This window comes from Carassius carassius, chromosome 26 (assembly GCF_963082965.1).
Source record: "Carassius carassius chromosome 26, fCarCar2.1, whole genome shotgun sequence".
In the NCBI taxonomy this organism is placed as follows: domain Eukaryota; kingdom Metazoa; phylum Chordata; class Actinopteri; order Cypriniformes; family Cyprinidae; genus Carassius; species Carassius carassius.
The window spans coordinates 5,346,602-5,373,433 of NC_081780.1; the positions used below are offsets into that span (position 1 = coordinate 5,346,602).

The 26,832-nt window shown below is 37.7% G+C and overlaps 2 protein-coding genes and 1 long non-coding RNA gene across 3 annotated transcripts; 1 reads left to right on the forward strand and 2 right to left on the reverse strand.

Moving 5' to 3' along the window:
- Positions 1-1,271: 1,271 nt before the first annotated feature.
- On the reverse strand, positions 1,272-16,424 carry LOC132105587 (patatin-like phospholipase domain-containing protein 2). Its single transcript, XM_059510820.1, has 9 exons — positions 15,879-16,424; positions 12,988-13,220; positions 12,210-12,275; positions 11,222-11,431; positions 3,661-3,721; positions 3,351-3,551; positions 2,930-3,062; positions 2,457-2,564; positions 1,272-1,831 (listed from the first exon to the last, which is right to left on the reverse strand). Exons 1-9 carry the CDS (start codon positions 16,069-16,071, stop codon positions 1,657-1,659), a joined length of 1,380 nt encoding a protein of 459 aa, XP_059366803.1. The 5' UTR covers positions 16,072-16,424; the 3' UTR covers positions 1,272-1,656.
- A 534-nt stretch (positions 16,425-16,958) lies between these two features.
- LOC132105588 (sulfotransferase 4A1) lies at positions 16,959-26,678 on the forward strand. The gene is made up of 7 exons (XM_059510821.1): positions 16,959-17,266; positions 20,974-21,104; positions 21,209-21,289; positions 21,833-21,959; positions 22,073-22,167; positions 23,959-24,097; positions 25,302-26,678. The coding sequence occupies exons 1-7, from the start codon at positions 17,098-17,100 to the stop codon at positions 25,412-25,414; spliced, it is 855 nt and encodes a 284-aa protein (XP_059366804.1). The 5' UTR covers positions 16,959-17,097; the 3' UTR covers positions 25,415-26,678.
- Positions 18,511-21,041, reverse strand: LOC132105589 (uncharacterized). The gene is made up of 4 exons (XR_009423964.1): positions 20,923-21,041; positions 20,767-20,851; positions 19,902-20,004; positions 18,511-19,172 (listed from the first exon to the last, which is right to left on the reverse strand). It is a non-coding gene; the product is annotated as an uncharacterized LOC132105589 (long non-coding RNA).
- Positions 26,679-26,832: the final 154 nt, after the last annotated feature.

Genomic DNA, 26,832 nt, shown 5'->3' on the forward strand with positions numbered 1-26,832 from the left:
TATATAAATCCTCCGGTCTGAGTATTTCACATCTAATCTGCTCAGTTACTGAGATTTTCATGCACAACCATTTCTAGGGTTTACAAAGAATGGTGTGAAAAGGGAAAAACATCCAGTATGCGGCAGTCCTGTGGGCGAAAATGTCTTGTTGATGCAAGAGGTCAGAGGAGAATGGGCCGACTGATTCAAGCTGATAGAAAAACAACTTTGACTGAAATAACCACTTGAAAAGAGGCTACAATTTGCACGAGCTCACCAAAATTGGACAGTTGAAGACTGGAAAAATGTTGCCTGGTCTGATGAGTCTCGATTTCTGTTGAGACATTCAGATGGTAGAGTCAGAATTTGGCGTAAACCGAATGAGAACATGGATCCATCACTGCTACCACAGTGCAGGCTGGTGGTGGTGGTGTAATGGTGTGGGGGATGTTTTCTTGGCACACTTTAGGCCCCTTAGTACCAATTGGGCATCGTTTAAATGCCACGGCCTACCTGAGCATTGTTTCTGACCATGTCCTTCCCTTTATGACCACCATGTACCCATCCTCTGATGGCTACTTCCAGCAGGATAATGCACCATGTCACAAAGCTCGAATCATTTCAAATTGGTTTCTTGAACATGACAATGAGTTCACTGTACTAAAATGGCCCCCACAGTCACCAGATCTCAACCCAATAGAGCATCTTTGGGATGTGGTGGAACGGGAACTTCGTGCCCTGGATGTGCATCCCACATATCTCCATCAACTGCAAGATGCTATCCTATCAATATGGGAAAGGGGGTCAAACACAGTATCAGTATGGTTTTCCTAATAATCCTTTAGGTTTGTGTGTATATGTATATATATTACTTGTGTATATATTATATATTAATTAAACACAATTTGGAATTCATGTCCACAATTTTTTTTTTGTGTTGTGTCATTAGTTGTGTCTTAATTTGTTTCATTATTATTACACATATACTATTATAAAACTTTACATTTCATGATTATTTATTTCACTTTATTATTTAGTATTCATTTATTGTTTGTTGTGGAGTTTATCTGTAGGCTATAGAGTGCTATCAAAATAAAAAGCAGACTACCAGTGTGTCACTTTTTGATGTGTATTCACTGGTTGTATAAAATTTTCTCAATGATGGTGAATTATTAGTGTTTAAAGATGTATTATTTAGATTTTGTTTACCAGTATTTCAAAGGGAATGAGCTGTGTTCTGACCTGAAGCACAAAAAAAGCTAAAATGTTGGGACTGAATGCAGAGAAAGCAATGAAACAACTTAATTTCATTTAATGTACATTCAAATTACATTACATATATATGTCACAGTTATGCTACATTAACATTAGAATTGTACACCGAAAAAATCTACGGAATCAAGTGAGACAAGTATGAGCTTTCAAAAATTTCTTACGAAAATGTATCATTTTCCAAACTAAATAACTGGAGGCATTTTTAACTGCATGTAGATCACAAACCTCTGAAATCGGTTGATAAATGTAAATGTTATCCTGTTTTTATCCAGAAAAATACGCAGCTCCCACATTTACTTCCATTTATTTTTAAGGCAGTCTTGCCCTCACAAACATGGCGGATGCGTTGAAGTATTGTAGCAATGGCTCAAAGCGGCCAATGAGGCGTCTATGTATTTATATTTATGATTGATGGGACTGTCCCGTGGGTCGACAGAGGAAGCTGAAGTCATCCGGAAAAGTCCAGTTGTAACTTTCAAGGTTGCTGGCAGAATGAGGCATGTGTTCATAGTTTGAGACAGGCATTTGTAAATCTACCATTGGTGGTTCACTCGCACATCTTCTCAAAGGGCCGCCACTGCCAAATAAACAAGACGACATTCAAGACATTTTGGATGTTTTGTGAAAAAATATTGATCTCTTATTGCTTATTGGACTCTAGGTATAAGTTATTTTTCATGTATCTATGCTAATCTATAAATCCATGGACCTGGAAAGATTCAAATTTGATATTGCTGTGTAAGTCCTACATCTAGATTTTCAGCATTGAATTAAATTGTGGGTGCCATCAGAATGATAGTTAAAAATATCTGATCTGAGCATATTTAATAAATGGACTGTTTGGATTATTTGTAGATCACTGATGAGATGTTTTTATACAATATAATAACCTTGCTATGTGTACTATGTTAGTACTTCTTGCATATTATAGCTCTTTTGTTGGTTTTGATTGCTTCTTTTGTCATCATTTGTAACTCGCTTTGTATAAAAGTGTCTTCTAATTGACTAAATGTTTTTATCAGCTGTTTGACGGCACCTATTCACTGCAGATGAGCAAGTGATGTAATGCTAAACTTCCGTAAATCTGTTCTGACTCAACTAAATCTTGGATGGCCTGAGGGAGAGTACATTAACAGCATATTTACATTTTTAGTAAACCTCTTATTTAATAGTCCCCTTAAATAATTCCTGGGGGATTTTACCTGCTTGTCTCTGATGCTGTACCTTTCCATGCCAGTCTATAAACACCACCTGCTACCTCAGCAAGCCAGCGCACATCTGCAGGGACTTCTGGGATCCATTCCCAAAACCTTCCAAACACAGCCGAAATTAAGAACTCCTCTGGATACAACATTTGTGACATGCACTCAAATATTTACAGTTGTGTTGCTTAATATTTCTGCAAACTGTAATCTTTTTTTTTCAGGATTTCCTGATGAACAGAAAGTTCAAAAGAACAACATTTATTTGAAATATTAATGTCAATCAATATTTGTAACATTACAAATGTCTTCAGTGTCACCTTCTTTTAATCAATTTAATGCAACCTTGGTGACTTAAAGTTACATTTAAAAACATTACTCTCCCCAAACTTTTGAATGGTAGTGTATGAAAAGTGCGATTAATAAAATAATTCTGTTCTGATTAGTAAACAATGTTAAATGATGACATTGACCTCTGAGCTGCAGAGTACGCTGATTCCACTGGCAGCGTGTACGGCATCAGCATGTAGGATGCCACACGTAATGGTAGAAAATCAGACACTTGTGCCAGCAGGCCGTGCTTTTCTCTGCAGGCATCGCAAAAAACTGCAAACACATGCACATAGTACAGTATGAAGTTAACATTTATTTTAGCTTTATTTTTAGCTTTAGTACATTTAAGTAAGTTTTTTTTATGTATATATGTGTCATCCTTTCCTATCAAAATGCTTGTTACAGATACGAAATAGCAGAAAATCGAACCTGATCCTAATTTTTTTTTATGACGGAGGAAAGTTTCGGAGTGTGTAAATGTGATTGACACAACGTGAGGTTGCATTAATTTTTTTAACGTGTGAAACTTTCAGACTCTGTGTGCAAAAACCTTTACTCTACCTTTCTTAATGGGGGTTGGCAGGTTATTGACAAGTTGTTCGTCCAACCACCAGTGGTGTTTTCTCAAGAGGCGGAGTCTCCGCAGCACCCACTCTTTTGTGGTTTCCATCATGACTGGATTCCTATTGCCTGGACAGCAGCAGGTGGGCGTGGTCTGAATCAAAGCCACGTCTGCTCTTGGACATGCTGCCTGTAGCAAGTCTATAAAGAGACATCACCATTTCTTCTAAACCGCAGCACATATCATATTTGGCATAACGCATAAACGAGCATTAGGGATAAAGTGACATGAGAGATAAAGAGCACTCACTGTTTTCCTGGAGAAAACGGAGGGCGTCTTTATACCCGCTTTGACACATTTCTGCCAGCACCTGCCAATCACATGCACTCACATTTCATTGTGTGATAGATATGATTTAATTAGTTATTGTGCTGTGTCAAGCTTCCCGGTCAGAAATGACCGGCCTTTTAAAAATTGCTTGTAAATTTCTCATTACTCTATATTACCACCACAGCTTAGATTCAATCTTTTTGTCAACTTTCAATAAGCACAGGTTTGTAAGTATTTTTGGAAATGATTGCTTATAGGCCTCATTGATCTGAACTTATTTTGCCAATGTTTACTCAAAAACTGAGTGGATAATCTCTGATCAGTAAGACCTATTATATGACTGGACAAAAAAAATTAAAACACATTATGAGGGTTAAATAATGCTTAGACCATTATGAAAATTAATGACTCCAATTAAATACTGTAAGTCAAACACTATAGGGATTTTCTTTCTATACTTAACTCATTTAAAACCAAACAGAAATGAAAGAAATTGTCACAACAAGTTAAAAGGATGAAAGTTACTCCACATTATATTCTTATGTTACTCTTACAACCCGAATTCCGGAAAAGTTGGGACGTTTTTTAAATTTTAATAAAATGAAAACTAAAAGACTTTCAAATCACATGAGCCAATATTTTATTCACAATAGAACATAGATAACATAGCAAATGTTTAAACTGAGAAAGTTTACAATTTTATGCACAAAATGAGCTCATTTCAATTTTGATTTCTGCTACAGGTCTCAAAATAGTTGGGACGGGGCATGTTTACCATGGTGTAGCATCTCCTTTTCTTTTCAAAACAGTTTGAAGACGTCTGTGTCACGGCTTATGCTGCTGGAAGGAACACGGAGCCGAGGGATAAACGAAACAAGGATTTATTAAATAAAACATAAACAAGGTAAGTCGTAAATAACAGGTGGCAAGAGGCAAGTGGCAAGTAACAGGTGACAAGTAGACAAGTTGACATTTAGACGAGTAGACCCGACAAAACAGAACTGCAAGGACAAGGCTTAAGTAGAAGGGATAATTGGGGAAACACAGGTGGATGGCATGACTAAATTAACAGGGACCTGGAACACATGGGGAAATGAAGAGACACACCTGGAAACTAATCAAACCAGACACGGAAGACAGAAACTGGGTCACAGGGGCAAAAACACACAAAATGAGTCCAGGTGTGTGACAGTACTCCCCCCTCCCGGTAGGTGCGTCCTCGCACCGTAGAAACAACAAAGGGAGGCGTGGGTGGGAACTTGGGAGGAGGTTCCGGTGGAGGACAGCCTCCCAGGAGGGGGCCAGCAGACAGGGACTACAGAGGAAGGAGCCAGGGAGGAGATGACGGAGGGAGGAGCCAGGGAGGAGACAGGAAGGATGTGAAGCAGGAGGTACCCAGCAGGACCCAGGCCACAGCCATAACGGCCCAAGGTGGGGCCGACGGTGGAAGGAGCCATGGAGGAGGAATGGTCACTGACTCCAGGGACTCGACCCACGGCAACGGAGCAAGTGGAGGAGGAGCCCGAGGCGGAGACGGAGAGCCGAAGAGCCAGGGTGACGGGGAGGAGCCGGAGGTCCTAGGCGGAACCGATGGCTCTGGTGACTGACGCGGCGATGTGGATCCGGAAGGCCGCGGTGAGGCCAGAGTGACCGAGGACTGAGGTGTAGCCGAGGGGATGAAGGAGCCTGACGGAGCCGGAGGGATGAGGCGAAGCCGGAGGAGTGGAGTCCCGAGGCATAGGAAGGACGACGCCAGACCAAGGCGGAGCCGGAGGGACGAGGGAGCCAGGCAGAGCCTGCGGACTGCCGGGCAACGGCGGAGAGGAAGGAGCTAGGAGCCATGGTGGCGCCGACGGGTCAACGGGCCGAGGCGGAGTCCAGGCCTCAGAGGCTGGAGGCGGAGGTGAGGGAGACGCCGACCAAGGCGTCGCTGGAGGATGGCGGTCCCGCTGAGCTCGCACCACAATGATGGTAGGCTGAGGGCGAGCAGAGGGGCAGCCAGACGACAGCGGAGGAGGAGGCAGGAGTGGGTGGGAGGGTGGGAATTTTGGAGGAGCAGGCATTGGAGTAAGCTCTGGGGCTGGAGCCCTTCCTGGGCTTAACGGAGGATCAGGAGCCCGTCCTGGGCTTAACGGAGGATCAGGAGCCCGTCCTGGGCTTAACGGGGGTTCAGGAGCCCGTCCTGGGCTTAACGGGGGTTCAGGAGCCCGTCCTCGGCTTAACGGGGGATCAGGAGCCCGTCCTGGGCTTAAAGGAGGATCAGGAGCCCGTCCTGGGCTTAACGGAAGATCAGGAGCCCTTCCTGGGCTTAAGGGGGGATCAGGAGCCCGTCCTGGGCTTAACGGAGGATCAGGAGCCCGTCCTGGGCTTAAAGGAGGATCAGGAGCCGTCCTGGGCTTAACGGGGGAACAGGAGCCCGTCCTGGGCTTAACGGGGAATCAGGAGCCCTTCCTGGGCTTAACAGAGGATCAGGAGCCCGTCCTGGGCTTACAGGAGGATCAGGAGCCCGTCCTGGGCTTAACGGAAGATCAGGAGCCCTTCCTGGGCTTAAGGGGGGATCAGGAGCCCGTCCTGGGCTTAACGGAGGATCAGGAGCCCGTCCTGGGCTTAAAGGAGGATCAGGAGCCGTCCTGGGCTTAACGGGGGAACAGGAGCCCGTCCTGGGCTTAACGGGGAATCAGGAGCCCTTCCTGGGCTTAACAGAGGATCAGGAGCCCGTCCTGGGCTTACAGGAGGATCAGGAGCCCGTCCTGGGCTTAACGGGGGAACAGGAGCCCATCCTGGGCTTACAGGAGGATCAGGAGCCCGTCCTGGGCTTAACGGAAGATCAGGAGCCCTTCCTGGGCTTAACGGAAGATCAGGAGCCCTTCCTGGGCTTAACGGGGGAACAGGAGCCCGTCCTGGGCTTAACAGAGGATCAGGAGCCCGTCCTGGGCTTAACGGGGGAACAGGAGCCCGTCCTGGGCTTAACGGAAGATCAGGAGCCCTTCCTGGGCTTAACAGAGGATCTGGCATAGGTGCATTGGAAACCCCCTCATTTTGACCCATTTGGCGCTCCACATTATGCTCCCTCGTGGTGGGCAGTGTCGCCGGCTCTCGCACCTGGTCTGACGGGTTGCTCTCTGGCTCTCCGTCATCGGTGGGCTCGGGCTTATGCCTCGTACCGTGGGGAGATTGTAGGCTGGGCTCTGGGTCCAGAGTGGACCTGGCGAGATCCTCCATTGGGCCGACCGTGAGAGGGGACCCATTTCTCACCAGATTCCACTCTATAAATGCGGCGAAATCCTCCCGAGGACCATCTTCGGGCGACAACGCTCTGCACCTAGGGTTCAGGCTGGCGTGATAAAAGGTGCAGAGCGCGTGGTCCGGGTAGCTGGTGGCATTAGCTAGCCAGAGAAACCGTCTGGTATGGTCCTCGAGAGACAGTCCCTCCTGCTCAAGCAGGAGGAGGAGGTATTCGGGGCGATAGAGGGGATCCATGAAACACTACGGAAAGAAAAAAGACTGTGAAAAAAAACGGAAAACAAAACGGAGGGAAAACACGCAGTTTTTAACTTTTTCAGGTCGGGTCTTCTGTCACGGCTTATGCTGCTGGAAGGAACACGGAGCCGAGGGATAAACGAAACAAGGATTTATTAAATAAAACATAAACAAGGTAAGTCGTAAATAACAGGTGGCAAGAGGCAAGTGGCAAGTAACAGGTGACAAGTTGACATTTAGACGAGTAGACCCGACAAAACAGAACTGCAAGGACAAGGCTTAAGTAGAAGGGATAATTGGGGAAACACAGGTGGATGGCATGACTAAATTAACAGGGACCTGGAACACATGGGGAAATGAAGAGACACACCTGGAAACTAATCAAACCAGACACGGAAGACAGAAACTGGGTCACAGGGGCAAAAACACACAAAATGAGTCCAGGTGTGTGACAGTCTGGGCATTGAGGCTATGAGTTGCTGGAGTTTTGCTGTTGGAATTTGGTCCCATTCTTGCCTTATATAGATTTCCAGCTGCTGAAGAGTTCGTGGTCGTCTTTGACGTATTTTTCGTTTAATGATGCGCCAAATGTTCTCTATAGGTGAAAGATCTGGACTGCAGGCAGGCCAGGTTAGCACCCGGACTCTTCTACGACGAAGCCATGCTGTTGTTATAGCTGCAGTATGTGGTTTTGCATTGTCCTGCTGAAATAAACAAGGCCTTCCCTGAAATAGACGTTGTTTGGAGGGAAGCATATGTTGCTCTAAAACCTTTATATACCTTTCAGCATTCACAGAGCCTTCCAAAACATGCAAGCTGCCCATACCGTATGCACTTATGCACCCCCATACCATCAGAGATGCTGGCTTTTGAACTGAACGCTGATAACATGCTGGAAGGTCTCCCTCCTCTTTAGCCCGGAGGACACGGCGCCCGTGATTTCCAACAAGAATGTCAAATTTGGACTCGTTTGACCATAAAACACTATTCCACTTTGAAATAGTCCATTTTAAATGAGCCTTGACCCACAGGACACGACGGCGCTTCTGGACCATGTTCACATATGGCTTCCTTTTTGCATGATAGAGCTTTAGTTGGCATCTGCTGATGGCACGGCGGATTGTGTTTACCGACAGTGGTTTCTGAAAGTATTCCTGGGCCCATTTAGTAATGTCATTGACACAATCATGCCGATGAGTGATGCAGTGTTGTCTGAGAGCCCGAAGACCACGGGCATCCAATAAAGGTCTCCGGCCTTGTCCCTTACGCACAGAGATTTCTCCAGTTTCTCTGAATCTTTTGATGATGTTATGCACTGTAGATGATGAGATTTGCAAAGCCTTTGCAATTTGACGTTGAGGAACATTGTTTTTAAAGTTTTCCACAATTTTTTTACGCAGTCTTTCACAGATTGGAGAGCCTCTGCCCATCTTTACTTCTGAGAGACTCTGCTTCTCTAAGACAAAGCTTTTATAGCTAATCATGTTACAGACCTGATATCAATTAACTTAATTAATCACTAGATGTTCTCCCAGCTGAATCTTTTCAAAACTGCTTGCTTTTTTAGCCATTTGTTGCCCCCGTGCCAACTTTTTTGAGACCTGTAGCAGGCATTAAATTTTAAATGAGCTAATTAAGTGGATAAAAGTGTAAAATTTCTCAGTTTAAACATTTGCTACGTTATCTATGTTCTATTGTGAATAAAATATTGGCTCATGTGATTTGAAATTCCTTTAGTTTTCATTTTATTAAAATTTAAAAAACGTCCCAACTTTTTCGGAATTCGGGTTGTATCTCAAGTTCTCTTTTATTATTATTATTATTAATATCATTCATACTTTTCTATTGATGTAGCATTTTCTTTTAAATTTGACATATAAAGGTGCATCTTGTTATGATTAAAAGATGTTTATAGGATGATGAAAAATAATTCTCAGCATTTTTTTTATGCAAGGATATATATATTTTTTTTTTTTTGGGTACCAAGTGTTCTTTTTTCAAGAGCTGGTATTTGCAAAATGAGATCTGAAGATTGCAAAGATTTGCTGTTTCTGCTCAAAAGGTGTAAAACCACAGCACCATCTTTTTATCTGATCTTATCTATTGCCTATTGACGTCATGTCAATGTGACCTTTGACCCCATGTTAATTTAGGTGGAGAAAAACATTTGGCAAGACATATGTTGTGACACAATGGATCAATTATTTTGATCAAACATAAATATCTTGTTATGCTTTAAGAGGATGTAAGTCTAATATATATATACAACCCGAATTCCGAAAAAGTTGGGACGTTTTTTAAATTTTAATAAAATGAAAACTAAAGGAATTTCAGCCAATATTTTATTCACAATAGAACATAGATAACGTAGCAAATGTTTAAACTGAGAAATTTTACACTTTTATCCACTTAATTAGCTCATTTAAAATTTAATGCCTGCTACAGGTCTCAAAAAAGTTGGCACGGGGGCAACAAATGGCTAAAAAAGCAAGCAGTTTTGAAAAGATTCAGCTGGGAGAACATCTAGTGATTAATTAAGTTAATTGATATCAGGTCTGTAACATGATTAGCTATAAAAGCTTTGTCTTAGAGAAGCAGAGTCACTCAGAAGTAAAGATGGGCAGAGGCTCTCCAATCTGTGAAAGACTGCGTAAAAAAATTGTGGAAAACTTTAAAAACAATGTTCCTCAACGTCAAATTGCAAAGGCTTTGCAAATCTCATCATCTACAGTGCATAACATCATCAAAAGATTCAGAGAAACTGGAGAAATCTCTGTGCGTAAGGGACAAGGCCGGAGACCTTTATTGGATGCCCGTGGTCTTCGGGCTCTCAGACGACACTGCATCACTCATCGGCATGATTGTGTCAATGACATTACTAAATGGGCCCAGGAATACTTTCAGAAACCACTGTCGGTAAACACAATCCGCCGTGCCATCAGCAGATGCCAACTAAAGCTCTATCATGCAAAAAGGAAGCCATATGTGAACATGGTCCAGAAGCGCCGTCGTGTCCTGTGGGTCAAGGCTCATTTAAAATGGACTATTTCAAAGTGGAATAGTGTTTTATGGTCAGACGAGTCCAAATTTGACATTCTTGTTGGAAATCACGGACGCCGTGTCCTCCGGGCTAAAGAGGAGGGAGACCTTCCAGCATGTTATCAGCGTTCAGTTCAAAAGCCAGCATCTCTGATGGTATGGGGGTGCATAAGTGCATACGGTATGGGCAGCTTGCATGTTTTGGAAGGCTCTGTGAATGCTGAAAGGTATATAAAGGTTTTAGAGCAACATATGCTTCCCTCCAAACAACGTCTATTTCAGGGAAGGCCTTGTTTATTTCAGCAGGACAATGCAAAACCACATACTGCAGCTATAACAACAGCATGGCTTCGTCGTAGAAGAGTCCGGGTGCTAACCTGGCATGCCTGCAGTCCAGATCTTTCACCTATAGAGAACATTTGGCGCATCATTAAATGAAAAATACGTCAAAGACGACCACGAACTCTTCAGCAGCTGGAAATCTATATAAGGCAAGAATAGGACCAAATTCCAACAGCAAAACTCCAGCAACTCATAGCCTCAATGCCCAGACGTCTTCAAACTGTTTTGAAAAGAAAAGGAGATGCTACACCATGGTAAACATGCCCCGTCCCAACTATTTTGAGACCTGTAGCAGAAATCAAAATTGAAATGAGCTCATTTTGTGCATAAAATTGTAAACTTTCTCAGTTTAAACATTTGCTATGTTATCTATGTTCTATTGTGAATAAAATATTGGCTCATGTGATTTGAAAGTCTTTTAGTTTTCATTTTATTAAAATTTAAAAAACGTCCCAACTTTTCCGGAATTCGGGTTGTATATCTAACTGGACCGAAAGACTTCATCTGTTTGGATCTTTCCATGCATTAATGGGCTTAAGGACAGAGCAGCATTTAACAGCATGGTTTTTAAAGGCTGAATACACAATGCAGACAGTGATCGTGTAACTGCGCTGCAGTTCATGTATACCGCTTTTACTTCACTTAGGCATGTGAATGTGTGTTTGTTTGGTGTTCTTACTTTAGGCTCTGGGGGAAACAATGCTTTGCTCAGTCTGTACATGTTGTCTAGATTGACTTGTATGCTGGTGTTTGTGAAACGCAGTTCGTGGAAGCTGGTGGAATTGTCTTTTGGACAGATGTCACTCTCTCCTGAGAATGGAGAAATGGTGATGGTGTTCTTCAGCTCGGAGTGGGGCAGATTATCACTGATCCCACCATCCACATAGCGCTGATTTGAAAGAAAAAGTGAGAGATATGTGTATACATATTATATATGTAGTTGTACACATTTTTTTCTAAAATACAAATACTTATAATATTAAAATATAAGTAGAAATCAGGACTGACCAGCAGTATGGTGGTGGTGTGGTCAGACCAAAAGACTTGCATAACAGCCTTTATTTGTGATTTTAATAGACCAACTTCACAGCCAAACATTACTCAATGGACCACTTTAGTCAAAGCCTAATCTACTTAAAGTTTTGATAGATTCATTAATCTGGGTTTATTTTTTAACTGTAAGTCATGATTAGTAATTGGCATGTGTATGAATAAAGTATCATCTGTATTACCTAATTAAGTAATGAAACAATTATTCCATATAGTAACCTAATAATGAACACTACTGGATTATAAATGTTAATACAAACAGAGCTGAACCTTTATTTGAGCTATTTGACCTCTCAAATATTTCTATGCTTTGAAGTCTCCTCCCCTTTCTAAAGATCAAGGACACAATGTACAGGCTATGGAGTCAAGGGTGAGTTCATTCAGACACACTCAGTAACAGCTCTACAAGAAAATCTTGAACAAAGCAATTAGTGTATTTAATTCTCTTATTGAGGCCAGTGGTAGTTCACTTTGCCTCAGTGACTGAATTCTTTGAAGTGCAATGAACTTGTTGCAATATCCTAATTCTCCCATGTGAAATAATCCAACTGCCCAGCCGTGTCACCTCATACAATGCCTCATGGATTGGCTTTAAAGTTATTAACTTTGATACTTACCACACCACGGAAGGCAGGAGGAATTAAACCACAATATACAGGAATGAAACAGCTGCAAATAAGAGCCTGGGAATGAAAAGAAACCAGAAAGAAAAAAATAGAGAGAGCAACACAGATGCAAAACAAAGACAAAATAAAGATAGTCTAGTATTATTATTTATATTTTATTACAGTATTTTTATTAATATTCTGAATTAGCTTTTATTTTTATTTATATTCATTTGAATTTTAAGTTATGTGTATATTTTGCTTTTGCATTTTTATTACTTTTTAAAAATATTCAGCTTAATTTTTTTTTTATTTTACTAATTTTTACTTCAGTTTTATTTTAATAAAGCCACATTTCTAATTTGTAGGGTTTTGTTTAAGTTGAGTTTTTCATTAAATATTTTTCATGAATTTTATTTCTTTTCTCCTTTATTTCAATTAACTCTCTCTCCGTCTCTATATAATTTTTTTTATACATTTTTAATGTATATTTTAGTGAAAAACTAGCAGTTGTTTTAAATCCAAATTTCCAAAAATTGCAATTTTGCACTGCTTCTGTGGGAAACCTGATTCTGTGGATTTAAACATGCAAGGGGTTTTGGCTGATGACTCTTGGGAACTCCTTTAATAAAATGTTACAACCTCATTTTTTACAGAGAATTTACCAGAATATGAAGTATACAGTGTCATGTCATGTTATGGCCCCATTAAAGATGAAAGAATATAAACATGGGTTATCAGAATAATAATCAAATTCTGTGCTGTTTCTATGGTAAGGTGATGCTCTAACCTGGATAAGTTCATCTTTGGAGTTGAAGTCTGACACCAGGACATTTTGGCCGTCCATGACGCGTGTGAGGGATATACAGAGTCGACCAGAGGCCAGCGTGTGTGCATCGGATGGCAGGTCGCGATACAGGCCTTCACGTATCACTTTGACTATGTTGAATGTTGGGTGCAAAGGGCCCAGATTACGCTTCCGTGCCTCCTTGGCAACATTGATTACCTCTTCACAACATTTCTCTACATCAGTAGAAAGAGACAGACACAAATAATGAACTAAGCAATACACAGGCAAGATGAAAAGGAAGTCAGGAACACTGACAGAAAATGCAGATATATTAAACTTTTTTAAATTTTTATCTTTAATCTTGACAATACACACAATCTCTGAACCTGTAATAAACCAAAGGTTGATTAGAGGCTGAATTATCTTTCTAGCTCAGATATTACATGAAAGTGAAAGAATTAAGTCATGCAGATATTACACAGACACGCACAACAAAACAGCACAGTTTAAAGTTCTTGGATCAATACTGCAACAAGAAAACCCAGTGACCCATGTCTACACTTTCCACTTGTCTTCCTCAGGGTCTTGCTTAAATACCAAGCAGCTGCTGGATTACACACCCAGAGGATCAGCTATAAAATGAAATGCTATAGCTAAATTCAAATAGCATAGTTCGAATATTTTGGGCTTGAAACATGAGGTCATGAAATAAATAAGTTAACTGAAATAAATGCAAAATAATACAAAAATGGCTAAAAATATTTCAAAGCAATATAGAAATGTAAAACAAACAAACAAACTTGAAAAATGCATTTAACAAAATTAATGAATCGTTAGCTGAAATCAAAATGTAAACTGAAAATATACACCTAAATCTGATTCAAAATATGAATCAATAAATTAATACATTGATAAATGAAATAAATTGTATTTGTTACACAGCTTTCCTACCCATAACTCTGAATAAATAATATAATAGCATAGAAATAATACTAAAATAACACTGCTTCAACAAAAACAATGGTGTTGACAGGTACTTACTAATTTGAGCGATTTGTTACATGAATATTTTTAATTTTAATAGAACTTTATTTTATTTGAATATAATTTTTTATTTCTTTATCAGAATAATAAATGAATGACTATTACAGGACTGTAGCAACTCACAATGTAATAACTGCACATAGTGTATTATTACATTATTATTGTTATAAAATATTCACAATATAATAATTTTCTCAAAGTGTAATAAAATCTTGAGCTCATAATGTAATAACAGTTATTACACTATAATAAATGTATTGCATTATAAACTGACCGAAAATATTGTAATATTGTCATAATTATATAATTATACTTTAAGACTAGCAATGTGCACTAACAAAATAAATATTGTAAATTTTGATTTCATGTGGACTTTAACATCTCAGGTAATGTCTGTGGTATGATGACAATGACATCATATAAATATATTTTAATTGATCAAAATTATTGCTAGGAACAATTCAGTTTTGCCCTTACTCAAATCTATGTCCTTGAATTTTTTATTGAACACATTTGAAAAAAATGAATAAAAGTTTCCAAAGTCTAATGTAGTCTGGGACAAATTGTGTTTTCTGCCTCAGGCAACGGCAGCACGGAGCACAAGTTAAATGAACAATTCTTCACTTTAATACAAATTATAACGTGAATGTACATCAGAGGATATAAATAAAGTACAATTTACAATCACACATAATTTCTGTGATTATAAGCGGTTTTAACCAGAGAAATCATCAGTATAACAGCCTGGGAAGAATGTGTCAGTTATGTGACATTTATATCAGAAAGATAAAACCGTCTAATCATTTTGCCAAAATTATAAATACATTAGGCCTATACATTTGTGTAGAATATTAACAAGTTTTTATAACAACCATTTAATTGACTATCCCCTGGTCTCACAGAAAAGGCATAAGCCTAATGCCAGACTAAAATGTAAATCTGACCAATAAAAATGACTTAAATGTCCTTATTGAACTATGGCCTAATCCTGGTTTAGTCTAAGTCCTGTCTGTGAAACCAGGCCTATATCTCAAAAATTAAGCATGTCATAATCACATAATTAGTAAGCTTTTTATATATTTAAAAAAAATAATAATAAATTCACAATGTAGCCTAATAAGTCTGAAAAAAAAAAAAAACTATGATTGTCTTGTGCTCAAAATTATTAAATTGAAAGATAATTATGATACTGTAAACATATAATTGTTTTAAATTATGTGCTGGTATTACCTTATGAACTGTTATTGCATTAGAAGTTGCCACAGTGTGTTCATAATGTAAAAATTATATCTCATAATACATTTCTCATACAATAATATATTACATTATGTGAAAAATTGTCATTACGTTTTGAGAAAATTATTACATTATGAACATTTTACTACAATAATAATATAATACATTTTATATGTATTATGTGCAGTTTTTACATTATATGCAGTTATTACATTATGAGTTGCTGCACAGGACAACAGTTAACCTTTCTACATATACTAATATACATAAAATAAATATTTATATTTGTCTGTATGCATTTTGTTATTCATTAACCATCTTTTGAGTAAGCTATCTGAGAAAAAAAAAAGCTAAATATATCTGTGAGCTACACATAAAAATATTAGTCATAAAACACTGGTGGGGTTCTATATTTAACCACCTCCCTAAATATGGTTATAGTTACTATAAAATATTTACTTAAAGGAAGAAAAATGCAGAAGTCCCCTAATCACCAAAAGGCACTACAGAAGATCGACTTAAAAACCTAGCAAACTGTCTACACAAAAACAGCCTTTTTGAGCACCATCTAGTCAGGGTTTTGAAACACAACCGTGTTGTGATCTTCATACCTAAACATGCCTGGGTAGTGAGCACGGACGCAGTCAGAGCCCCTGCAGAGGCTCCACAGATCTTAGTGGCACCGCGGATCAGATAAGGCGCTTGCTCCAGAAGACAGCTCGCGACACCGATGTGATAGACCCCTAAAAAGCCGCATCCAGCGAACGAGAGATTCCAGCCTCCCTTTAATTTTAGATCAAACATGACTGCGGCAAAGTCTCAGGCTGCTCCCGCTCGCGCTTGAACTATTATCATACCTTCTGTAAAGGTGTTTTCATATCTTTGTGCAGGAGGGGTTGTTGCTGTCGTGTTAGCACTGGAGCCAATGGGAAATTTGCAGCAGCCCTGTAGAAACAGAAACTTTGTTACCAAATTCCTAAAAAGGCGGGGCTTACACGTGATGTATATAAACTGTTATATATTCTGTTCAACGTTGTCACGTGGTTAGTGCTACTCTTCTCAAGATTCGTCGTGACAGCCCAATCACAATTGTTTAAGATGATGACATTTAAAACAATTAAAACTTCCACGAACAGATTATTAATTATTCAAGTGCCAATATTTGTAATGAGTAGATTTTAACAATTATATTTCCAACAGTAAAATGTCTTTAGTGTGGTAAAAAAATCAATAAGATTTTACTATTTTTCTACTACGAGACACTCAACGTTATTCGTGTTTAACACTATAATTTGATATTCATTTATAACAAACATTGGTCTGCATTATATAAGTGCTAAAATACATACATATAGGCTATTTGATTTTATACTACTATACGTGGCTATTACACATTCATATTTCAGTGTATATCCACAATGCAATATTTGCTAATGACTTATCAATTAAAATTGAAATGCCATATCATGGTTATGAGAAAGCAGACAAACGTGATAAACAGATTATAGCATTAATGCAAAATTGGATTCGTATTCCTCAATCAGCAACCACATCTTTATAGTTTAACTTTTAGAAACGTGTTGTTTATTTACATATGCGATGAACATCCGGCCCGCTCGAGGAACCGCCCAGACGACTGGTGCTGATGCTGAGAGAATCCCATTACATCATCTCTCCTCCTCCTGATTGGCTGAAGGTCAAGGCGCACGCTAAGCGCCACGTCTTTGCCAAACAATCTGTGGTTGCTGGATATCAAATGCGTCCTCTTCTCCCCAAATCTTTTTAAAAATCAACCCCTTCAAGCCTTTCGTGCTGTAATCGTTTAAAACGATGGCGGAAAGCGAAGTGGACACGCCGAGCACCCCGATTGAATACGAGAGCAAATACTTCGAGTATCATGGAGTTCGACTCCCTCCTTTCTGCAGGGGCAAGATGGACGAGATCGCCAACTTTTCGTTAAGAAGTAGCGACATATGGATCGTTACATATCCCAAATCAGGTATTAAAACGCACACGTCAGAATACGGCTTACATGTGCAAGCTTTTCCTTCGTAGAGGATGCATGTATTTGAGGTGTTTACCAAAATAAAGGATGATCTGAGATCTTTAGCATCACTGCACCCCACTTTTGTTTTGCATATTTACATATTTGTTTGTAGACAATATGATTTAGAATGTGCCAACACGTTTTAGATGTCTTGTTAATATAATAAATGCAAAAACCTAAACATTTATTTGCATATTTATATAGTATGCTTGTTTAAGTAAAATAGCACTTTCTAAATTATAGACAGATAAATACATGTTTACCTTTAATGATGGTCCATCAACAGCCTGCATGACATTGGCAATATTATTAATTTCAAATAAGCATTTTCAAAGTCCTATGAAAGCAGCCTGGCCCACCTAATCATATCCGGTCCTCTCTGAGAGTCGTGTATCTGAGCCAGGCCTGTATGAAGCAGATGAGTTTGATTAAAATAATAATTTTTTTTAGACATTGTGTGATCTGTGGTCGATACGAATGAAAAATCAGAAGTGGGAGTGTTTGTATTGTGTGTTGATATAAAATTAAAAACAAAGCAAGGTGAAATGTTTGCATGCCCACACGTGTTCATTCACTGCAGGGGCGCTGTTTCCTATTAGGATGGATGCATCAATCACTCTCCCACGCATGCTTGTTGCTATGTCGATTTACTTGTGTAATAAGTCAGCTGAAAACAAATGTATTTTTACAGATCTGTTTCCTGTAATGAAAAAAGCTATTTAGTCTGAAATGTTCATATGCATAATAGATTTATTGATGTATTATTGCTTTCTCACCTGCTTGAACATGAGAAGCCAAAAATAAAACAGTAACACTTTATATTTAGGTTCCATTACTTAAGTGCATATTAACTAAAATGAACAAATAATGAGAAATTCACTTTGTTAATGGAGTAATTCACCCAAAATGAAAATTTGCTGAAAGTTTTCTCACCCTAAGGCCGTTCAAGATGCACGTTTTTATCTACAAACTGTTGCCTACAACTGTAAGTTCAAGTTCTTTAGGCATAATATTGCTTACTACAATGCAAAAGTCAGAAATATGCACATATCAAGCACCATTTACTAGCAGAAACAGTCCAAAACAGTTCTAAACAAATACTTTGGGAGATTTTGATGTGAGAGGACACATTTTTCACTAGAGGAAGTGTTATTATGGAATATGGATATTTTGGCCAGAAGTGAAAATTTTTCACTGCAGAGGATCCATTGGTGAGAAAGTTATGTAATGCTAAATTTCTCCAAATCTGCTCTGATGAAGAAACAAACTCATCTACATATTGAATGGCAGCAAATTTTTTGGGTGGTCTGTTCCTTTTAATGTTTGTTAATAAAAATACAACGGTCCATTGTTACTTCATCTCTGCCCAGGGCCTTTAAATAATGAAAACAAATACTTTTAATTTCAGTAATGTATGTGTTGAAATGAACATTGGTTAAGCTTAATGAATGCTTTAGAATTATTTGTCATTGTTAATGTTAACTAATGTTCACAAATAAAACCTTATTGTAAAGTTTTACTAAAAAAACCTCCCTATGCCTAAACAACATTAGTACAGTCAAGGGATGTCTACATGGATGCAGCTGTTTATATAACATGATACAGATACCACTGTGCGGTTATGAAGAGATGAACTGAGAGTTCAACAGACAGCAGGACAGTATGAATGATAGCGTGAGGGTCTGAAATCGCTTGGCTTTGCAGAGAACGTTGTGTCGCACCAGCGTTGGTGTAATTGAGCTTGGAGCGCCGAGGTAAGGCCGAGCTCTACTGAGTGTTACACACTAAAATGTGTGTCTAAAGCGGACTGTGATGGATGACAGGTCAATAGAGTCACACGGTGTACTGCCAGTTGAATCTGCGGAGTAAACAGACATTGCCTTGCTGATAGTTGTTATGGGAATGGCAGAGTCAAACATTACATGCTTGATATTTCTCAGGCTTCTTATGAAACAATTAAGCTCCATTTTGTCCACATTAAACATTTTCATAATTTTAAACTGTCTGAACAAATTTATTTCAATACATTTTGATATTTTCTATATATAATGCCTGTAAATCTATAAATTGACAGTGTAAATAAAAATGATCAACCAGGGAAATTTTGGTAGTGCACCAGTTGTGGTTGCAAGATACCTTTTCACTGTGGCTTTATTTTGTTTTGCAGTCCATTGGGAGGAAGTAGCCAGAGGGTCATGTGACCCCGATGATGTGTTTTCTTGAAAACTGATTTAAAATCAAATGTCATCATCATCCTGAAAGATAAAACCGCCTTGTATTTGTTGTCATGCCCTTAAAACCTTAATTTGTTCCAGATCTTTAAAGTAGCTAACACTAGACTGTTTCTGTGCAGCAAATCAAGATTATTAAACCTAACTTAAAAGGAGAAGCCCTAGTTGGGTTGTTTTTGTATAGATATTTCTATGTATATTGTTCATGTTAAAGTTGGCATACGTGTTTAATTTGTGCTAATGTGTGCTCTCAAGCCAGCCAAGAGTAAACAAAACTGCTGAATGAGAGTGAAAGAGGCTCTTTATGATATATAATTTATATAATGATGATATATAAGGTCATGCTTGTATTTTACCTTTGTTTTGTACTCTTGAAAACTCTTATGTAGTCAACAAATAAGAGTTCTGCTGAGGTGGCAGTATAATTGCTTCTCCTCAACTAAACAGAAGTAGTTTCATCTGATATGGGCAAAAAATAAGAAGTGAAAGGGGACACTGATATGCCTCCACAGTCATACGATACAAAAAAAGTGAGAAAATAACATCAATGTAATTGATATATGTAAACAGTCTACAAACTTGCATTTTTCATGATTTTCAGAGGATCCAAATAAAACTTGTTGGGGTTTAAAGGCTCCTTTGTCAAAGGTTTAATGGTAGTCATGTGTTTAAACCAGATTCATTACAATTCATTTGTTAAGGCTAATTAACATTACGCTTGCACATTTTTCTTGAAAGGTTTTCTTAGAATGTGTCGTGTTCCTGTTGATCAGTAGCGTATAACGAAAATATTAACAGCAAATGAACAAAATACCCTTTTATAAATGTCTGAACTAACTGATAATAATAAGTTAAAACATATAAATATTCTTTGAAAGGAAAATATAAAAAAAATCTATGATTTCTGTAGGAGGTCCTTTAGATGTTTTCAGTGCATACCTCCCTTAACTCCTGCATGTAAGGATAATGTTGATGTGTTAGATTTGCAGGGAACACCGCGAAGAATGTGGAACATATGAATATCAGGGCATGTACCCAAAACGTTTGATGCAGCAGGGTGAAATTTCATTATCAGGGCTCCCTGTATAATCAAATCACCATTGTACTGTTGGGCAGTTTGACAAAGCAGAAGCCTGACAAAACAACACATAAAAAATGCCAAACGCTCTTATAAAATGGAGAGCCCAAAATCAGGGGCAAGACGTCATTTTAGCTCCTCACCCAATAAACTCAACATGTTCTGTGAAGCATAGGAGCATCTGCATCAGATGGATGGGTTGCTCCTTGTCAGCTGTGATGATCAAAACTGAAAAAAAAAACAAATGCTTCACCAAAGAAAATGGTTTTAAATCATTGATGTTGAAGTCATCGTTTTACCATCAATAATTCATCCAAAACAACTTTGCTTTCTTCATCTAATGCATGTAGGTACGAGTTTGTTACAGGAGGTGGTGTATCTGGTGAGTCAGGGTGCCGACCCAGATGAGATCGGGCTCATGAATATTGATGAGCAGCTTCCTGTGTTGGAATATCCACAGCCGGGTTTGGAGATCATCCAGGTGTTAAATCTCTCGCACGCACATATTTACTGAAACTTCAGCATGGGAATGACATTTATTTTGCTCCTGAACTCTTGGAATGATAAAGTTTTGTGTTTCTTTAGGAACTGACCTCGCCTCGTCTGATCAAAAGCCACCTGCCGTATCGTTTCCTGCCCACAGCGATGCACAATGGAGAAGGCAAGGTCAGCTGGAAAACACACTAAACATATTAATCATGATTTCCAACTGTCCATTAAGGACAATTCATGAAATTGATTTTCATTAAACTGACCAAAATTGACAGTAGCGACATTCATAATGTTAAAAAAAGATTTCTACTTCAAAAAAAATGCAGTTCTTTGAACTTTCTATACATCAAAGAATCCTGAAAAATATGTATTACAGATTTTCACAAAAAATATTGATAATAACAAGAAAGGTTTCTTTAGCACAGAATCAGCAAATTAAATGATTTCTGAAGGATCACATTGAAGACTGGAGTAAAGGTTGATGAAAATGTTTAAATATATCATAACACTTATTTTAAATTGTAGTAATATTTCACAATATTACTATTTTCGATCAAATAAATAGAGCCTTACTGAACATAAGAATAGAATAGTAGTGAATAATGAAAAATATTTGACTTTTTACCACTATGCTTAAGCTGTGAACAGATCTTTGAAAAGAGTATCATTTTTGGTATGAGTATGCCTTTACACAAGCCCATCATGCATGTCCTCTAGGTGATCTACATGGCCAGGAACCCTAAAGACCTGGTGGTGTCCTACTACCAGTTCCATCGCTCTTTACGAACAATGAGCTACCGGGGAACGTTCCAGGAGTTCTGCAGGCGATTTATGAACGACAAGTGTAAGTGAGACACATTTGACACAAAAATGACATATTTGATCAAGAGGAAAGTGTATGAAATGTACTTCTTGTCTTAATCTTGTTTTTTGTGTCATGTATGTGCGACCCTGTAGTGGGATACGGCTCCTGGTTTGAGCATGTTCAGGAGTTCTGGGACCATCGCATGGACTCTAATGTCCTCTTCTTGAAATATGAGGATATGTACAAGGTACTGACTGACACACACACACACACACACACACACACACACACACACACACACACACACACACACACAAACACACACACACACACACACACACACACACACACACACACACACACACACACACACTTTCTCCTCATGCTTAATTTATGGCTATGTTTGAAATAGTACTTTATACACAACATTTTATATATGCAGTGTCCAGTGTTTATATTATTCACAGTATGGAGTTTTACCCTTCTTGTTTTTTATGTGTTTTGTAATGGATTTTGAAGCATTTACTGCTCAATTTTATTACTTAGTTTTTTTTATTCTGTTTGAGTTTGTATCAGTGTTAATTTCTGATTTTTCAAAATATTTATAATCTTAGTTTATTTTAGCGATTCTGTTATGTGCTTTTGCCACTTTTATTACTTCTATTTCAATTTGAGAACTTTTGGTACTTCAACAAACTTATTTTGGTTCTAATATTTCAATATATTTATATTATATATATTTTAATCTAATATTTTATTCCAGCATTATTTCAATTAATAAAAATTATTTTAAAGTTTCACATTAAAAATACCTTCTGCTTTAATTCAGTTTCCTATGCAATGATGGTCTTAAACTCATTGCATGCGTTCTGCTTCATATACTCAATATAGTATACTCTACTTTAGAGTATAGTCACGTATAGCATTTGAACATCCTTTTCCTCTCACTCTATGTCTTTTTTAACCTCCACACATCCAATATTTGTCCATGAAGTATCAGTACAAAGAGGCCCCCAATCACCCATAATCCTAGACATTGTGATAGTAGAATGTTATGTAATCACTGATTGTCAGTCTGCTTAAGTATGTTGTTTCCATATCTTTATGGAGTAATGTCATTAGGAGAGCTCAGAGTCCAGCAGGAAAGCACAAACTTCATGTGACAGAGGCATAACCTGTGAATGTAATAGACTAATGTATAGAAACAGAACATATAGATATTACACCATGTTCCAGTAGTCAGTAGTTCATTAAACAGCCAGTCTATTTGCTGAACATAAAGGATATTATATAAACTAAGTAAAATAATACAATTTAATTCTTATTTATTTTATTTTTACAAAACTGTTGTTCCTTAATTCTGTTGTTTGAACAATACTTAAAAAGTTAAATATAAAGTAAATGTTTGACTTTTAAATGTTAAAGAATCAAGCATTATGAATTGATTTGGTATTATTGATTTAAAGTTTATAAATAATAAACTAAAATAACAAAATAAAATAAAAATGTTAAAAGTTTTTGTTGTTCCAAACTTTGATTATCAAAACTTATTTAAAATCATTTTCTCGTACCATATATGATAAACTAAAATAATAAATTAATCAAATGTGCATTTTCTTCATTTTGTTTGTATGCATTTTTATATACAGTTATATACAATCTAATTCATTTATTTAACTTGTATTTATTGAAATGATTAATGAAACTATCTATTATTTAAATAAGGTATATCAGTGCAACTAATCTGACAGAAAATAAACAGATGCACATACTTGAGTTGGTTGCTTTGAAAAACTACTTTTAGCAATTTCCAATTTTTTTTTTTTTTTTGGATTCATAACATTCTGGTAGAAAAAAACTCACCTGCACCCGAGGTCCCTGAAATAATTTAAAAACTAAAGTTAATTATGTAAGCTAATTATGTTTTCATGTGTCCATCTGTGTAAGAGCAAAGCGTGAGTAATGATTACATAACCAAATGATTGTTACTCTCTCTCTGTCTCCCCACCTTTCCTGCCTGTAATTTCTCTCTCTGGAGGATCTGGGGACCCTGGTGGAGCAGCTGGCTCGTTTTCTGGGCATCTCGTGTGATAAAGCCCAGCTGGAAAGCATGGTGGAGAGCTGCAACCAACTCATCGAGCAGTGCAGCAACTCTGAGGCCTTGTCCATCTGCCGGGGTAAGAAAGAGAAGACTGAAGAAAAAAAAAACTTTTGATTAATCATAACTTGATGTGCGTTACAAAATAGCAAAAAAAAAAAAAAAAAAAAAAAAACACTTGAAACTAGGAAGAAAAATATTAGAAGTCTGCCACTGCATGTTCTGTTCCCTGAGAAATATGACCTGAAGCACACTGACCCTATACCTTTATTTAGCCTATCATTAGAGGAATTATAAAAATGGATTCTTAGAGATTTCTTCTTAGGCAAGAGTCATTCCCAAGGAAGGATACATACAGTGATAAGTGCTGGCCAAAAGTGAGAGTTAACTTTAACACATTTTACATGCATGTATATTTCTGCCAGACAGAAATCTAGCCCCTTGTATGACTGACGACATAACTTTTAGATAAATCTTATGTGCCTTATCGGTCATACAAAGGAAGGATTGTTGGGCAGTGCCATCATGTGGGGAATATGTGTGGTGCATCTTTATTTCTATGGAAATTTCCGTTGCGGTTTGACGTCTTTGTGATGTTATTTTATTTTTATTTTATTTTAGATTATGTTATCATTTGCACTTTAGTTTGGTTTTGTTGTTGTTTTCTTGTGTCTTGTTCATTTTCCTTTTAGTGCATGGATACTTGGCTTGGCATGATGCTGAAAGATATCACTCCATTCAGTAGGGATTTATTATATAAGTGTACATGAAGATATACTGCGAACATGAAGATGGAAAATGTGTAAGAAAGGTGAGTCTGGGTGAGGTTAAGTCTTTAAGGAGTGTTCTGGGTTTGATTGTCAAAAAACGTAAAAATAAAATAAAATAAAATAATACTGGGCTGGTCCACTTTTCTGGAGGGTATGACGCAGAAATGCGAAGCTTATATTTTTGTTGATACACTTGAGATAAAACAAATTATTAGGCTGGGTAAATTTTTTTATTATTTTATGAGCTGTAAATGTGTCTACATTTATATATTTTAATACTATTTGGATGTCTTATTGATGTAATTTCTGTAAGTGGTATCCTTGGTTGTATCATATGTGCATGATATTTACAGTAAGTTAAAAGATTGAATGACATTTTTAACAGTCAGTGCTTTTTAAAAATACAGCTAAGAGATGAATTCTTCTCTTCTCTAAAACAAATTTTTCCACAAATGCTTAAAAAAAGTGTAAAACTGCTCTGAAATCTTCTAACTCTGTTTTCATCTGCTTCAGGTCGTGTTGGGCTTTGGAAGGACATTTTCACTGTGTCCATGAATGAAAAGTTTGATGCTGTTTACCGACAGAAGATGGCAAAGTCTGACCTGACCTTTGACTTTACCCTGTGAGGAAGCGACACTGAACTATCTGTTAACTGCTCAAGAACAAACCAACCAACCAATCTGTTCACCTGCTGTGCTTAATGTCACCTGATGGGCATCCCCCATCAAGATTTTCTCTCTCTATCCCCACCATCTCTTGCTCATCAATGCTTTCCTCATTAACTCAAAAATTACTTCTTAGTACAGATACACGGTCAGTACTAAGAGGCCTTTTTTTCACGTGTGTATTTGTATAAACAGTGCATCAGCAGTGCTAGTCCAAAGTGTAAGCACAGTGCTTGTTGCGTTTGCACATTGTACAGAGCTATTCCATATCCCAAAGGCCCTTATGAAAAGTGTATTTATTAAAAATCAGAAATGAAAAATGATTCAGACTATATTATATATACTAAAGCCCTTACGACAAACTCTCAGAAAAAAATCATTGTCGTTTCTCAGGAGGATTCTTGAAATCATTGGCTAATACATGCACCAAATATGCAGTCATCCAATCACAGTTCAGGTTGCAAAAACCTGAGCATCATGATGAATGCCGAATGGCTCCTGGCCAAAAGATCTTAAAGTGCGTGTGGAATGTCATTTTGCTTCTTCTAGTGGCTTCTAGATGCTTTGACTTATATTCCAGTATAGTTATTCATTAATACCATAGATATGTAACTTTTTTTTACATTTACTCTCATGTGCATCCATCATTTTTGAGTGTCTCATGTCTGCATATTTGCATAAGTGAGAAATATCAGTCACATGAACGTATACAATCTTTATGTAATGGAATAGGAAAGATAACATTTTATATCAATAACATGCACATAATAATATAATGTATCAGAAAGCATTATCATTATGTCTTGGTAAAAAGCATAAAAGATGCATAAGGTGAATTCAAATAACAAAGTGATTTATAACCTCACATATCCAACAATTGCTGTGTTTAGAATAGAATACTAGCATACTACATAGTGTACTATTTAAAAAAAAAAAAAAAAAAGTTTTATTCAGAGATCAACAGTCGTGTCAGAAATGTAAATGGATATTTTGAATTTTTGATCCAATTTTGTGTGGCAGTCTGATCAAATAATGAGACATTAAGATATTACATCTGGTTAATTTGTGACACTGAGGATTAGTTGATTGCATTGCATTGTGGGATTGAGTTTACTGTGCATTGTGCACAAATACAATGAAAAGGTACTAAGCAAAGGTAAAAAAAATTGAATTAGTAAATAAAACAAATATCGCAGAAGTGAATATGATTTCAGTCTTTCTACTCTTTCTTTCCATTACTTTCTATTACATCTATCTTTCTATTACTTGCCAGTTCTCTGTAAATAATTGACAAATTTACTTGAAATTTCTGAGTAAAAAGTTCTACATGCATCTTTTTCAGTGTAGTATGCAACCTAATAATGAAAATGTGCATACTG